Here is a 15,581-nt window from a genome sequence, read left to right as displayed (position 1 = left end):
AGTATAAACACCACACTGGCTGCTTCGGCTTGTTGCTATGCATAAACAAACACAAGTCAATAGGGCAACTGCAGTTTTTCCAGGAATCTGGACAGTGATATGAGATATATATTATATTATATTATATTATATTATATTTTATTATATTATATTATATTATATTATTTTACATTATATTATATTATATTATACTATATTATGTTTGGGTTCATGCCCTACGTGAAGTACTTCTCTCAATAGTTTAGGCTGTAATTGCTTCTAGATGCTCAAGAGAGGAGTGTGTATCAACACCAGCATCACACACACACACACACACACACACACACACACACACACACACACACAAACACCTCTCTATATTGCTTGACCCTTTTACCATTGAATCAAAGTGAGTCAAAGCCCCATCAGTGGTGGATGAAACACAATCTCAAATAGAGATAACTGAACTGCTTAAGGACAGACTGGAGTCCGTTCTGTGTGAAAGAAACTGTGTCAATGAAGAAATGTCCCAATCTTAAACAAGCTGAACTCAAACCTTCAAATCTTTTTTTTTACATTATACGGCCCTTTAAGCTGCATTATCTTCATGATACGTGTCAAGTTGGAGTCATTGATAAGTCTGACAGCTTGTAATCAGTCTGCATTAGTGACTCTCAGGTAATTACAGTGTATTTGTAAACTGGAATGTTCCATGACAGAACCCAGTTTGGGAAGACAAAACAACACAAGAAAAAGTGTGAGAATCTCTTCACTCTGCTGGAGAGTAAACATGTAAATAGACAGAGAGGCAGCCCAAGAGTGTGCTGTGTCTTTCACACAGAGAGAGAGAGACAACAGCTACTCGACTTCCCTACAACTCCTCCACAGGGTAAGAAAACCTGGAAACTTTTGGCTTATCTCCTCTCTTTTTTAATACTTCCAAAAGCTTTAGAACAGATTTTTGAGAAAAAAAAGAGTCATTCCTGGGGTGAAAAAAACATAAAACATAAAATGAAATACGAAAAATACGAAAAATACAAAAAATACAAAAAATTCGAGTAAATATAAAGATCCAAGGATTTTTGCCACACTGATGGCCAGAAAATTTTAGAAACATTAGAAAAAGCGATATTTTCACACCATGATAAAGTTTATAATGTTTCAAAATAAGAAAAGAAACTTTCACTCACTGTTATGTTTTGGTCAAATCAAACATAGTTATTGAATAAATACAGTTCTGACAGTTTTGTGAGGTGTAAACAAATGTGGAGCCAATTTAAACTGCTCCCACATTACCTTAATAATTAAGTTTACACTGACATTATTTACTTCATCAGTTACTAATAAAAGAAAGTCCATGTCTGCTGAATGTAGGTTGGGAGATGTATTTATTTCTGACATTTTTGTTATTTAAAAAAAAGAAAAGGAAAGAAATGCTGCATTTCAGATGGTGCCATTGTAATGTCATGGTCTGTCTTTAGTCAAACACTTTGTTCTAGAATTAAATATTTTGTCTCTGTTAGGTTGAAATATAGTCAAGGCTGGTACATGGGTCATTCATGGCCAATGAGCAGTTGAATTTTGAACTGGTATAACTGGATTTATTTAGTCACAATACAATTGAACTGTCAGGTAAAAATTCTTATCCTCTCGAGAATTTTAAAAATGCCTTTAGGCAATGTATTATTTGGAGGAGGAGAAGGAAATGAAAAGAAAAACATTACAATTTAAATAATGCCATTGCATATTCTGCAATGACGATCTTTAGACTGTTCAGTGTGCAGTATGTACAGGGCTTTGTTTTCTGATTAGAAAAAGTTTACTTGTGCTTCAGGTCGCTGTCAGCGGACAAGCAACATGTTCTGCTTCTTCCTGTACCTGGCTGCACTCAGTATGCTGACAGGTAAACAAGGCTTCACAACTCAAAAACAGTCACACTGACTTCATCACACTGCATCCATTTTATAACTCACTAGGAAAACAGTATGAGTGAATATTGTACGATGGATGCTGTACATATAGTGTGCATACATCCCTACATATACCTACATGAATCACAAACACAAGCACAAACCTTTTAATACCTTTTAATACCATCATTCTCTTCCCTAACTCTAGGGGTGCTAGTAGGCAGATTTTATTCGCTTTGGACATAGCTAGGCTAGCTGCTTCCATTTGTTTTCAGTCTTTGTGCTAAGCTAAGCTAACCAGCTGCCTGTTGTAGATTCATTTTTACTGTGCAGACATCAACATTTTCATCTGGGCAAGAAAGCAAATGTCAAACTATTCCTAAAACAGTCTGACTAACAACAGCCAAATAAAGGAGCCATTTTCAAGTTTGGCCATTGCTACGTAGCTAATGTTAGCATTAACAGCTGTTGCTTACAAGTCTAGAAACGTCTCAAGTTCAGCATCAAACTTCATTCCTTTACTCACTAACAGTTGTCTCCAACAGTGAAAAGCAACACCAATGTTAACTCTTGTCTCAATCATGTCCTTTCTTTATTCTGAAGTTAGTATGCTTTCCGATAGCGACTCATTGTAGCCTTCAGTCTGCGCTGAAGACATGGCGCTGCTCAGAGGAGTTATTATAACCTCTTGTCAAGCGACAAAAACCACCAGAGAAAACTTATATAGCAAATAGCCCCTTTAAAATGGAGCAAATATTGACACCCTGCCCTCATCCTTTTGGACTTACTCTTTATCGGCTTTATTGGTGTAAGAACACATGTAGCTCACAAAGCATGTGTCTCCATATCCTCAGGTACAACTGCAACAAGCCAAACATTCACAAACTCTGGGGAGATGAACATCAGCTCATGTCCGATCACCTATTATGGACAGAAATATGACAAAGTATATGTGAGTAATCTAAATTCTCATATACATGTGGTTCCACCTACTGTCATTATTGTCCTTTGGTACCCACCTTAAGTGGAGATCATCTCTGCAGGCCGACGGAGCATGAGCACCAGAACAAGTAGAATTAATTGATATTAGTATATTACTAATATAAATGTGCACTTTATTCATCATGAGGTACATAATGGTTGTGTCTGAACAGGTGGCCTTCAATGCAAGCAGATTTGCAGTTTGCTTCAATGGCGTGTACAAACCTGGGATCAAAAACGACTGTATTGTGATGTCTGGAGGAACAGCCGACAGAGGTGACCTGGCAATACTTTCAAGAGAAATACCCACTGGATCCGGGGTCCATAAACTACTGCCAAACCTGAAGAATGCTGGGAAATGTGTCAACATCATCCCATTAAAAGACAGTCAACAATCTGAAGTGAGAATTTTTCAGTTAAATTTTTTGTGACTTGCATAAGTTTCTGTTGTTTAATGAAATAATACATGTGATTAGAAGGACTATGTCAGTTCTTTCTGTGTCTTCTCCACATCCTGTTGTCAGATTGAACAAGTTGAACTTGGCAACTTTGGGACACAAGCAATTCTGGCAATCAAGACATATTCTGGATACACCCATGTTGATGTGGTGAGTGCTTATTAGTATAATATCCAGAAAATGTGGAGAAATTAAGTGAATATGGAGTGAAAATTACAAAATTATGTTTTTTTTTATATTAAAAGGTACTGCATTTTACACTTTTCTGGTGTTTTATTTGAAGCGTTGATATCCATAAAAATATATATTTGTTACAGACAGACAGTTGCTATGATTTGTTTTTGGGCACTTTCTAGGAGGCAGATGCACAAGTCAACGGCCTCACAGTTTCTAAACAGAAATTCCAGACAGCTGAAACGAGTAAAGGCGTCATCACAGACGTGAGCGGATGCAGAATCTCAGGTCAGCGAATCCAGTGGTTCCTAAAATGGAATTTCAGGCCTCAATAGCAAGATTGTAACAGTCTAAATTGCTGTTGGTTCATTGGTTTACACTTTACCTACAAGAACTTTTCCTAACTCCTAGGTGTTGCTTATAAGACAAATACGACAGTTAAAGACCCAAAAACCTGCTCTACTGTCACCTGTAATGTGAATGGCGTTGCTGATGCCATCAGTTACTGTGGTCCCATGGAGCGTTGCCAAGGCGATGGCAGGTAGATATCTGAAGTGATACAAAAGAAATGTCTCCAAACATGACAAAACAATGACTTGGTCTTGAGTGTTTCTAGTGTTTCAGTCTTTATCAACACCGATGGTGTTAATCTCTAGCCGCCCTCTCCGCCTCCATCAGATGCGTCTTGAACACCATATGCACTGTGACTGGCTCCACAGTCATTGACTTTGTTGGCAGAGTCCGCTCTGTCCCGGATCGTTGTGGGTACACTCTGATGAGGCCCTCATCTATCCCGGGACTCCAGGTGCTGGGGGTTTTCCAGGAAAGACGCCGTAAAGATGTTAGTTTTTTGGACCGTGTGATTCTGCAGCTGGACCAGGCAGGTGTTCAAATCTCTCTGGAACAAGGTGGCAGAGTTCAGGTAAGTTACCCACTGCCGCAATCGTTATTAACGTGTTTGTTAGTGTGTCAAGTAATGTTTAGCTACATTCACGAAACACTCCAAGCAGGGTCCACTAGGGTCCATGTAACATAAATTTCGCCATCAGAGGGTTAGGGTTAGGGTTAGGGTTGGGGTATGACATACATGTGCTCACCAGTCTGTAGGGTACCAACTGCACATGAGCTGGAAAAGAAACATGAATGCTGAGTATGAAGAGAGGCTGTGTGGACGTCCGTCACTACCCTCACCTCGACAGTTCAACTTTAGAGGAAAAAATACAGCAGACCGAGCAGCTCTTCTATTCTTATTGTACGGATGTCGCAATTTTGATTTGATTCAACCCTGAAATCAAACTTCTATACAACTGCAACATTATTTTTTTTGTTTTTATTTGTCTCCTCCCCTTTGCTCCTCTGCTGTGACAAAGCTGAACAACAAAGTGCTGATGCTCAATGCCACGGCTCAGGTGGTGCACGGCGTGGAGCTCTCTAAGGACCAGATGGGAGTGACCGCTAAGATATCGGCCTCCAACCACACCGTGTCTGTCCTCTTTGATGGCTCTGTCACACTGATCCACATGACAGGTGTGCACGGTTTAATACCTCAAGGCTAAAGGCAACCACAGAGACTGTGGTTCATATCATATTCCTCTGCGCCCCTTCATACAAACATACTGATTGACATGTTCAGTAAAGTAATTATAGCTGGAATTGTTTTTCTAGACAATGGCAGCTTTCTCCTGGCAGATGAAACAGGAGAGACATTAGTGGTCACACAGGTGTTTTCAGTTATTCCGGCTGATTTGATCTCAGCTGAGTCTGAAGTGGGGGAGAGCCATGGTGGGAGTTGTGGTCTCAAATTCGTCCAGCCTGTGCAGCCAGGTGCAACAAAACTAACAGTCTGTACATGCCCACAAAGTCCTGTGAGGAAGTCTAAGGAATCAAAATAATTGAAAATATAGGGGTATTAATTATTTTAAAGGAGCTATTTGTAAGTTTTACTTTTGCTACATAGCTAACGTTAGCATTAACAGCTGTTTAGTTACTGCTTAGCATCAAACTTCACTTTACTCACCAAGAGCTGTCTCCAGAGGTGGAGAGCAACACCAATACTAACTCTGGTCTTGTAAACGCAATAATGGCTGTAGCTCTTTTGTAGTGACTATCAGCTGCCCTGTAGTTGTGCTGCTGTACACTTCCCCTTTAAAAGTTTGTTAAGTTATTGATTTTATCTATTAAAAGTTATTGATCTGTCAGACTTTCTCTCCTGAACCTGGCCAGGACCAAGTGGAGCACATATGCCTGGTTTATGTGGCAATTCCAGCAGGACTCTAAGTAAAGAGAAGGTCTCTGAATACAGTGCAACTGGGTAAGAACTCATACACCATGTCCCATCGACTGCTGCTGTCCATCAATACAAAGCTGTTGTTCAGTCTTTTATCTCATGTTGTGTGTTGCCCCACAGCTGTGAGATACAGTACGATGATGCTGCTGACAGTACAATCGACTGCAACGCTACCACTGAATGGTAAATGTAGACAAACACACAATAAACTTCCCTTCTATTCGTAAACAACCTCTATGGCGTGCCTCACCGCATTTTTCATGTGATAGGATAGATTTGGAACCTAGACACCAAAACTCAAATATTTACTTTTTTGATTGAGATTTTGTCTTGAGAAAGTCCCTTTGTTTTATGCCTTACTTTCTTTGTCAACTGGTCTTTCATGTTGTGTTTTCCTTCTCTGCATCATTGGGACAGGTGTAATCTCTTGAAGCAGGCTCCCTTCACAGCTTGCAGCAGACACATTGACCCAGAGCCCTTCACAACTGCGTGCACACGGACACTGTGCAAATACCCTGCAGTGGATGGTCTCAAATGCCAGTTCCTGGAGGCCTACGCCAGAGCCTGCACACGCCACAGCAATGTCACAGTGGAGGGTTGGAGGTCAAAGACCAGCTGCTGTAAGCCCGCCTTTCAGTATCTGCTGTTACATTTCAAAATGAGAAAGACAATCTAAGATAACATAAAACTGGGAAGAGGCTGTGACTCCAGTTTGACAAATTTGTTCTCACAATGCACCTGGAAACATTATCCACACTCACTCTAAATCAGTTCCAGGCCTGATATAATGTAAGAATCTAGACCCAAAGCAGAATCATATACGCCGGCCACTACATGCTTTTTGAAGTGTTAATTATTCCTTCATATTTCTGTCCCTGTGTGTGTTTGCAGCTGCTTTCCCTCAGGACTTTGTCACCTGTCAGGACAGGTTCTGCAGTGCTCATGAGTTCTGTGGTGAGAGCAACAATGGTGCAGAGACTCGCTGCCTCTGTCGGGCCATTTTTGCATCCAAGTACAAATCGACAGGCGCCTTTGGTGAGTCAGCAGTTCTCTTATGTTTCATCTCGTCATGCATGTAATAACATTAAGAATTAATGTTAAATAGATGCACGAAACTCTCAAAGAGTCCTTAAGGAAAATGATAATCCACCTAAAATATGTTTTTCAGTGTTGAATTCATGAGTGCATGTTCCTCATCCACTGCTGTTGTAAGTCATCTGAACAGAAGCTGTATGAACGTAATGTTTTGTAATGTGTGTTCAGGTGAGCCAACGGTCTGCGGGCAGAAGTCTGCTTCGCTAACTTTGGCTAAATGTCTCTTGGAGGACAAAAGCATCGACTACTCTGTCCTACACCTCAACGACCAGACCTGCACGGGTGAAATGGATAACTTGACCCACATGGTGATGTTCAGCTTCGACAGTAGCAGCACCTGTGGTACAGTGGTCACGGTGGGTGCAGTAACTGCTGGAGCCTAAAACTTTCGGATTTATTTAGCCGAATGTGCAGTAACAATGTCCATGTCCATCTGTCCCTGTAGGCAAACAACAGCCAGATTATCTACAAGAACACCATCATGACGCGGAACAGCTCCATGTTTGGCCTCATCAACCGTCAGGTCCCAGTGCATATCGACTTCTCCTGTTTTTATAGTCAGCCAGATGTCAATAGCTTAGCTATCAAACTCAAACACAGGTGGGTGTGGTGGGTGTGCAGTATGTAGTTCCACAGGTGTCACCAAGAGAAGGACAGAACAGATTTATGTCTTTGCTTTCCAGCTCTGTGATCCAGCAGATTACCTCTGGAGAATGGAGTTACAATCTGAGCATGAAGGCCTACGCCAGCTCTGACCGCGTGCAAGCGATCCAGTCAAGCAATGAGATTCAACTGGATGAGAAAATCTGGGTGGAGCTGAAAACGGACGGGCTGAATGAAAAGATGGTCGTGGTGGTGACTGACTCCTGCTGGGCAACTGATCAGCCGTCGCCAAGTGGAAGCCTTAGATACGACCTCATCATCAAAGGGTGAGACACAGAGGGATGCTTGTGGTGATCGAACCTTTCTTCATTGTTGCTGTCCACCCCCTGTCATGTCTGCTTTCCTGTTTTTGAGCAGCTGCCCTAACCCCGCTGACCAGACCGTGAAGGTGGAGGGCAATGGACTGGGAACATCCAACTACTTCTCTTTCAACACCTTCCAGTTCTCTGGCAAGACTGGTGACGTCTACCTGCACTGCAGAGTAGAGCTGTGTGTGAGGCAGGGTAATACCTGCACCCCGGTATGAACCGTTCCTGAGTTTATTCACAGAAATGCACAAATAAAAATGTGGGTTTGAGAATACTGGCACAAAATGGAAAATATAGTTCATTGATAGCATCCGGCGGTTTGGATCGCTGTCTGGCTTTAAAACCCCCTTGCAGACCTCAAGCCAAACCCTGAATTTCTTTGAACTGTCTTCCAGACGTGCAGCCAGGCTGAGAGAAGGCGCAGATCTGCCATGCCAAAGTACAAGGATGAAAATCCTGCCTTCATCAACTTGGCCTGGACTTATTAAGTAAGTTGTGCTGATCAATCGCATTAGTGCAAAATTCCAGGTCATTGCTGCTTGTGAAAACCATGCAGCTCCAAAACATCAATTTTCCATGAGCTGAGAAAAAATAGCTGTTTTCAGCCTTGTCATGTTGCATTTTTGAGACAATCCAATGGGTTTTTAAATATGGTCTTAAAAGTCCCATAAACAAATAAAAACTCATTACTCACATTGGCTTACCTTTTTTAGGTTTCCATGGAGACTTGGACCGACTGGAAAGCCCGAGACACAAAATGATCCCTGTTTTAGCTTTGTCCTCCATCTGTGATCTTTGCTGTGAATCTCTGCTAGCGCATATAAATGTAATCAGACACCCACACTGATCTGTATCAAGCTTTAGATATGTTTGGTCTTGTTTTGGGGTTTCTGGGATTGTGTCCCCTGATAGGGTGAAAATTATTTCATTGGTGAGGTTCTGATTTGATTGGCAGCACATGACACAGGCACAACCGTTAAAGTGTCTGGAAGAAAGCACCAACCAAGGCTTGATAAGTAAAGACGTAAACATTGATACTGTAAGATTTACAGCCAAACCAGACATGTAAAGTTGATCATATGAGGTTCTGTCACATATTAATTGGTGATGGTCCCACCATGTTCGTTTTGTTGTGATTGTTGGAACCCTTTTCTGCTATTTGCAAACATTCCTCTGACCAGGTTTGGATAAAAATGCAAGGCCTTGCGAACAATGTGGGAATTGTTTGACTTTGAAACCTGCAACCCTCAGTCTGTGGCCTGAACAACATCACAACATGCTGCATCCCTCACCTGTCTTTACTATGATATTGCACATTAAATAAAAAGTGAAATACTATATATGCTTTGAGTCCCTTTTTAGGTAATGCAATCACAGAAGTAAATATTTCTGCTGTGTCCTACTTATTTATGCTAATTTATGATTAGAGGTTCAATAGTTCACTGTTATCAGATATGATGGAATAAGGTTCACCAAACATGCAAGATTTCTGGCCCTATTTTCATGGTGCTGAACTGACGAGCTCAAGCAGAGATCTGATGGTTCAGTATTTTCCTGACACTGAAATTCTCATAGCTTGTTTTTGTGGTATTTTGGTTCTCAGTGAAGAGCACACAGTGCACAGGTGAGAGGAGGAGCTCAAATCCCAGTCAGCCAGTGGCCTGTCAAAACATCGATACCGTTTTTGAAGGTTTTACCTGCTCCATCAGTGTCATTTGCGCGGGCGGTTCCAGCAGATAATTTCTTTCCCAGTCCGACCGTGGAGGCAATACTGGTCTGGCTTTACAGAAATGGAGAACCCTGTGAGCTGCGTGATCCAGCGTGATTCGCTACATAATGTTAGGTTCATTAGTGACCGGCTACAGTAGCTATGATAACGTTAGATAACTTGCTGTCTAACCCTAACCCTAACAACAGCCGACATAAACAGGCAACATGAACAGACCGAGGACAAACCAGACATGAACAGACGAACCGACACAGACAAAGGGGAGCACAGAGACTAGATAGCCACAAGTGAGGCAAGGGTGATTGAACACAGCTGAAACACATTACGCAGACAATCACCAAACAGAAGCAGGACCAAGACAGGAAGTAAAAACAGAGACACACAAGGAAACCAATTACAAAATAAAATAGGAAGTGACAATATCCAAAAATAAACTCAAACAAAAAGTGTCTGCCATGGCAAACCATGACAAAAGGATTTGTTTTGGTCTGAGATCTAATAATGATGGTGCACAGAGCAAGGGAGGGAGGGGATTTGTTTCTAAGTAACAGCCGATGTTATTGTAATATGATGTTGTGCACTGTGATGAGGAGGGAACAAAGAGCTAGATAAGTTAAATGACAGAGGGTCAGTTGTTAGAGCTCGGCAGCTCTCCTCTCCTCCTCCTCCTCCTCTCTCTCTGATGATGATGGACGGAGTTGAACTCTGCTTTCCACAAGTCAACAGTTCCTGCAGGAGGCTGAAACGTCCTCACTCTGACACTTTGCTTATTAACAGTGTGCTGTCCTTCACCTCTTTGCTCACTGCGACTCTCAACCTGCTGGTCATCATCTCCATCTCCCACTTCAAGTAGCTGCACATTTCATCTAATTATATAATGTAAATGACTGCAAGAGAAAGAGTACACTTTCTCAAAATGCTTTTGGATTTGTTGTGGTTTGGGTCTGGTTTTATCTGCTGCAATGATATTTCATAGTGCAAATGATGATTAGTATGTTGCTTTCTTATCTCTCCAGGCAGCTCCACACCTCCACCAACCTCCTCCTCCTCTCTCTGGCTGTCTCAGATTTTTTCGTGGGCTTCATCATGTTCTTTCAGATTTTCTTCATAAACGGTTGTTGGCTCTTTGGTGACATCATGTGTGTTCTGTATATTGTTTTAGACTACCTTATTACTTCTGTCTCCATAGTAACCATGGTGCTCATATCTATTGACCGCTATTTGGCTATTTGTGACCCTCTGCATTACCCCATCAAAGTCACTCCTAAAAGAGTTAAAATCTGTGTTTCACTGTGTTGGATCTGTTCTCTCTTCTTTACCACTGCGCTGATGAACGAAAACCTGAAACAACCAGGCAGGTATAATGCCTGTGCTGGAGAGTGCATGCTGGTCTTTAACTTTATTGAACAATTTGCAGATTTTATTTTAACTTTCATCATTCCAATAACTGTCATCACAGTTCTGTATATGAGAGTATTTGTGGTGGCTTTGTCTCAGGCTCGTGCCATGCGCTCTCACATTGCAGCTGTCACACTCCAGCGTTCAGAGGGAGTAGCTGCTAAGAAATCTGAGATGAAAGCAGCCAGGACTCTTGGTGTCGTTGTAGTTGTGTTTCTAATATGTCTCTGCCCATATTTCTTTTTCACACTTACAGGCCAGGACACTTTACTTCATGCTCCATCTGCTATCTTTATAATGTGCCTGTTCTACTTAAACTCCTGTTTAAACCCTATCATCTACGCCTTTTTCTATCCCTGGTTTAGAAAGTCAGTTAAACTCATTGTTACACTTCAAATACTGAAGCCTGGCTCCTGTGAGACGAAGATATTGTGAGGAGACGCTGTGGAGTCACTGTTATAAGGCCTTTAGGTGTGTTTCAACATAACCCTAACCCAAAGTCAGGCCAGTACGACAGAGACATTCAGGCATTTTCTACAAACAGAACAATAATTTCCTCACTTTGAGTTAATTAACTATAAATTTATACTGTCTCACAGAACATTATACTTTAGAGAAAATAATCCTTAAAAGATCTGATTCATGTTTCAGTATTTTTAATTTTTTTTAACCTCCAAATGTGTGAAACAATCCTTAAATAAAATACATTGTGCTTTTGTGAAGAATTAGAAGAACTCTTTTTTCATGTTCCATGCTCACCCTATTTTGTGGATTTTGCATATTTATGAATGGGTGTCATGATAAATATAAATACTTTAGAGACACATCAGTAAAACTTTATTATGGTTTGTCAGAGAATTGAGAAAAAGAAACACAATGTGTGCAATAGTGCAAATGAGCAGGTAGCAGCATAGATAGATAGATAGATAGATAGATAGATAGATAGATAGATAGATAGATAGATAGATAGATAGATGTGACTTGAATGTAAGAGAGGATCTACAATCTGTTTCATTCTTGTTTTATTGAATCGATTCTTACGTATCAGTTGGTATGATTCACTTTCACTAAAGGACAGGAACAGATTACAAGGTATTGTGACAGTTTGCACTAAGATTGCAGGGAAAAGCCTTAATGACCTGCCCTACCTATATAAGGTCAGGGCTCTGAACAAAGCCCAGAAAATTCTGGCCGATCCGAGTCATCCTTTGTTCAGGGAGTTCATGCTGCTTCTCTACAGTCGCAGGTACAAACTGCGAAGATGCAGAACGAATAGATTTAGTCCCTGCTGCTGTTGATTTCTTAAATAACTCACTGTGATTTTATACGGTACACATTTCTTTTTACCAGCTGGACCTTCATGTTTATTGAAGAACTGAATGTGTGGATCATTATTTTACTGCAGTCGAATGCTACTGTTTGTGATCTCTTTGGCCACTGCTGGCTGCAGCATGCCAGGGCCAGCTTTTAATCAGAATCATATGATACATGATGAATGAATAATAAAGAGAAGTGAACTTGTGACCTTAAAGGTCCCTCAATACTACAACTCAGGTGCTCTTGAGGGCTGTTATCCAACCTGTGGTGATGCTCAGTGGCCAGCGCACGAAACTGCTGTTGTTACATCAGAGGGGGAGGGCTTGGGAGTGGAGAAGGAGGAGAGAGGTCGATTAGGTGGGAAATATAATTTAACTGTAAGTAGAAGTTTGGTGAGAAAGCTGCCAGAGCTCGGCGGCTTCTCCTCTTCCTCATGACGGAGGCCATGGAGGGAGCTGAGTTCTGCTTTCCACTACTCCTCAACTCCTCCTGCAAGAAGCCAGAGCCTCCTCGCTCCATCACTTTGCTCCTTTACATCGTGCTGTCCGTCATCTCTCTGCTCACCGTGACTCTCAACCTGCTGGTCATCATCTCCATCTCCCACTTCAGGCACACACCTTTCACCTAATATGCAGTGATTATGTTATGTTGTGGTTTTTAACCATTACTGCTTTCTGCACAACTACGTTGATGATAGCATTCAGAGTGATGATATTTTCTCACTACAGGCAGCTCCACACCCCCACCAACCTCCTCCTCCTCTCCCTGGCTGTCTCAGATTTCCTTGTAGGCTCCTTGCTCATACCGGTCGAGATACTCATGACAGCAACCTGCTGGATGCTCGGCGACATGATGTGTGCACTGTATTACATGTTACCTGTCATCATAATCACTTCCTCTGTAGCCAACATGGTGCTTATATCTGTTGATCGCTATATGGCTATTTGTGACCCTCTGCATTACCCCACCAAAGTCACTCTAAAGGTTGGCACAGTATATGTTCTCTTGTGTTGGAGTTATTCTAGTATAAATAGCGTTTTCCTTCTATATGATAACCTGAAGCAACCGGGCAGGTATAATTCCTGTAATGGGGAATGTGTGGTAAGTATTTCAGGAACTGCTGATCTTGTTGTTGGTTTCATCCTCCCCATTACTGTCATCGTAGTTCTGTATACGAGAGTATTCATGGTGGCAGTGTCTCAGGCTCGAGCCATGAAGTCCCACGTTGCATCTGGTTCTGTCAAGCATTTGAAGATCGTGAAAGTTAAGAGATCTGAGATGAAAGCAGCAAAGACACTCAGTATACTTATAGTTGTGTTTCTGATGTGTTACTCTCCATATTACTGTGTCTCCCTCTCAGGCCAGGACATCTTGATTGGCTCTTCAACTGAGGCCTTCATGATTTTTCTGATGTATTTTAATTCCTGTCTGAACCCCATCATCTACGCTCTTTTCTACCCCTGGTTTAAAAAAGCTACTCGAATCATTGTTACATTCAAGATACTGCAGAGTAACTCCTCTGAGGCCAACATACTGTGAGGGGATAATATATTTTTAAGAACAGTTTTCTATTGTTGTTTGACTGGTTTCAGAAATCAAACACAGTTCATCCTCTGCACGATGATGACAGAGATTAAAGGCTCTGGCTTGTTTGCTGAGACAGAAAATACAGGACCTGTCTCACAGCACATTAGATTTTAGAGAAACTGATCCTTAAAAGATCTGATTCATGTTTCAATATTATTATTATTATTATTAGCCTCCAAATGTGTGAAACAATCCTTAAATAAAATACATTGTGCTTTTGTGAAGAAATAGAAGAACTCTTTCTTTATGTTCCATGTTCGACCTATTTTGTGGATTTTGCATATTCATGAATGGGTGTCATGATGAATATAAATACTTCATGTACTGATTTCATCCCATATTTGAAAGAAAGCGTTGCTCCTCAGACACATGGACCATAAAATATGTATTTCTTAAAGGACATAGTGAATATACTGATGACCAATTATGTAATTATTATAATTATATGTTTTGGAGTAAACTGTGAACTTAAAAAAGCCTGAGGTCAAAGTGCATCAACCACTGGGGGCGTTTTTTTAAAAATACGCTTCTGGTTTGTTTCATTTAAATATACATTGTGACATACGCTGCACTGTGTAGAGGTGCACAGAGACAAAGTGTCTGGCTGACAGTGAAAACCATAAAACACTTGTGAATTTTTCTTGCATTCATCACAATATGAATTCTTATCAAAATAAGAGCTTCCTTTATCTATTAACATTCAGAGCTGTGACAGTCAGGCAAACAACTTCAGTTCTTTAGAGAAAGTTTATCGTGACTCCGCTGATGGATGTTCCCAAATTTGTTGTTTATTAATTTCTTTGTTGTTGTATAGTGGCCATAAAGCTTTGTCAGCTCTTTCAGGGATTGTCTCCAAAGTTTTTGTTTTTGTTTGACACTTGACTTCATTACATGACGCACAAATATTAATACACCGCACTGTCGGGTCCCCTTGAGTCTTAATTAAATCAGAAAATTAAGCAGTGTTCAGTTTTGCCATAACAAAAACAAACACATGTACAGATTCTGTTACTAAGGCTTTTGTCACTGAACAACTCTCAGTGTGTGGCCCATTAGCTGCAGCTAATACCTCTGTGGTGAGGACAGTTTTCACACCTGCTTGCACAACGATGTGATGATGACATCGTTGTGCAATTAAAGGTGTTAAGAGGAAAAAAAAAACAACAACATGATGCAGTGTCTTCACATCAAAACACGATGTTGTTATTGTCTAAGAAACAAACGATTCAATGAAGTAAAAAGAAACTTTTTCAGCTGAGCTCTTGACCTTTAAACTTTTCCAATGCAACACCAGCACATCGACACATGATGCAGTCGTTGCTTAATTCAACCCCAATCACAAAAAAAGGCATAACAGCTCAGAACAACAGAGGTGAATGATATTTTGTTTGTGATATTTCAAAAGCCCAGTGAGACTGTGTCTTTCTGAATAATCCAGACTGAACAGTTTGTCTGATACACCCAGACGGTTTGATTGCGACACATTTCTGTTGTATTTGTGAAGTGTGATTTTCCATATTAAAGCAGCACAAATCAGATTTTTATCTTACAGTTGTGAGGAAACTCTTTTGTGATTGAGATACAACATGTTTCAAAATGATCAATTATCATCGCAGCTGTAGAAGCCTTAAATTAACAATAAAACAAATCTGAAATCAACAACTTTGCCTCAAACAAGATGTTTATCTCCTTATT

General features: G+C 40.8%; 3 protein-coding genes across 3 annotated transcripts; all 3 read left to right on the top strand.

The window, feature by feature from the left end:
• The first annotated feature begins 840 nt into the window (after window positions 1-840).
• Window positions 841-9,163, top strand: LOC111218484. The gene is made up of 19 exons (XM_022740815.1): window positions 841-868; window positions 1,814-1,882; window positions 2,744-2,841; window positions 3,044-3,271; window positions 3,395-3,478; window positions 3,685-3,790; window positions 3,914-4,043; window positions 4,181-4,424; window positions 4,873-5,029; window positions 5,726-5,813; window positions 5,910-5,972; window positions 6,207-6,409; window positions 6,681-6,824; window positions 7,053-7,240; window positions 7,330-7,484; window positions 7,568-7,813; window positions 7,905-8,067; window positions 8,251-8,343; window positions 8,569-9,163. Exons 2-18 carry the CDS (start codon window positions 1,837-1,839, stop codon window positions 8,341-8,343), a joined length of 2,436 nt encoding a protein of 811 aa, XP_022596536.1. The 5' UTR covers window positions 841-868; window positions 1,814-1,836; the 3' UTR covers window positions 8,569-9,163.
• Window positions 9,164-10,266: 1,103 nt separating this feature from the next.
• LOC111218683 (trace amine-associated receptor 13c-like) lies at window positions 10,267-11,417 on the top strand. Its single transcript, XM_022741097.1, has 2 exons — window positions 10,267-10,433; window positions 10,601-11,417. The coding sequence occupies exons 1-2, from the start codon at window positions 10,267-10,269 to the stop codon at window positions 11,415-11,417; spliced, it is 984 nt and encodes a 327-aa protein (XP_022596818.1).
• Window positions 11,418-12,732: 1,315 nt separating this feature from the next.
• Window positions 12,733-13,838, top strand: LOC111218054 (trace amine-associated receptor 4-like). The gene is made up of 2 exons (XM_022740147.1): window positions 12,733-12,908; window positions 13,028-13,838. Exons 1-2 carry the CDS (start codon window positions 12,733-12,735, stop codon window positions 13,836-13,838), a joined length of 987 nt encoding a protein of 328 aa, XP_022595868.1.
• Window positions 13,839-15,581: the final 1,743 nt, after the last annotated feature.

This window comes from Seriola dumerili, unplaced genomic scaffold, assembly GCF_002260705.1.
Source record: "Seriola dumerili isolate Sdu_G_001 unplaced genomic scaffold, Sdu_1.0 BDQW01000052.1, whole genome shotgun sequence".
NCBI lineage: Eukaryota > Metazoa > Chordata > Actinopteri > Carangiformes > Carangidae > Seriola > Seriola dumerili.
This window is presented reverse-complemented; position numbering and strand designations above follow the sequence as displayed.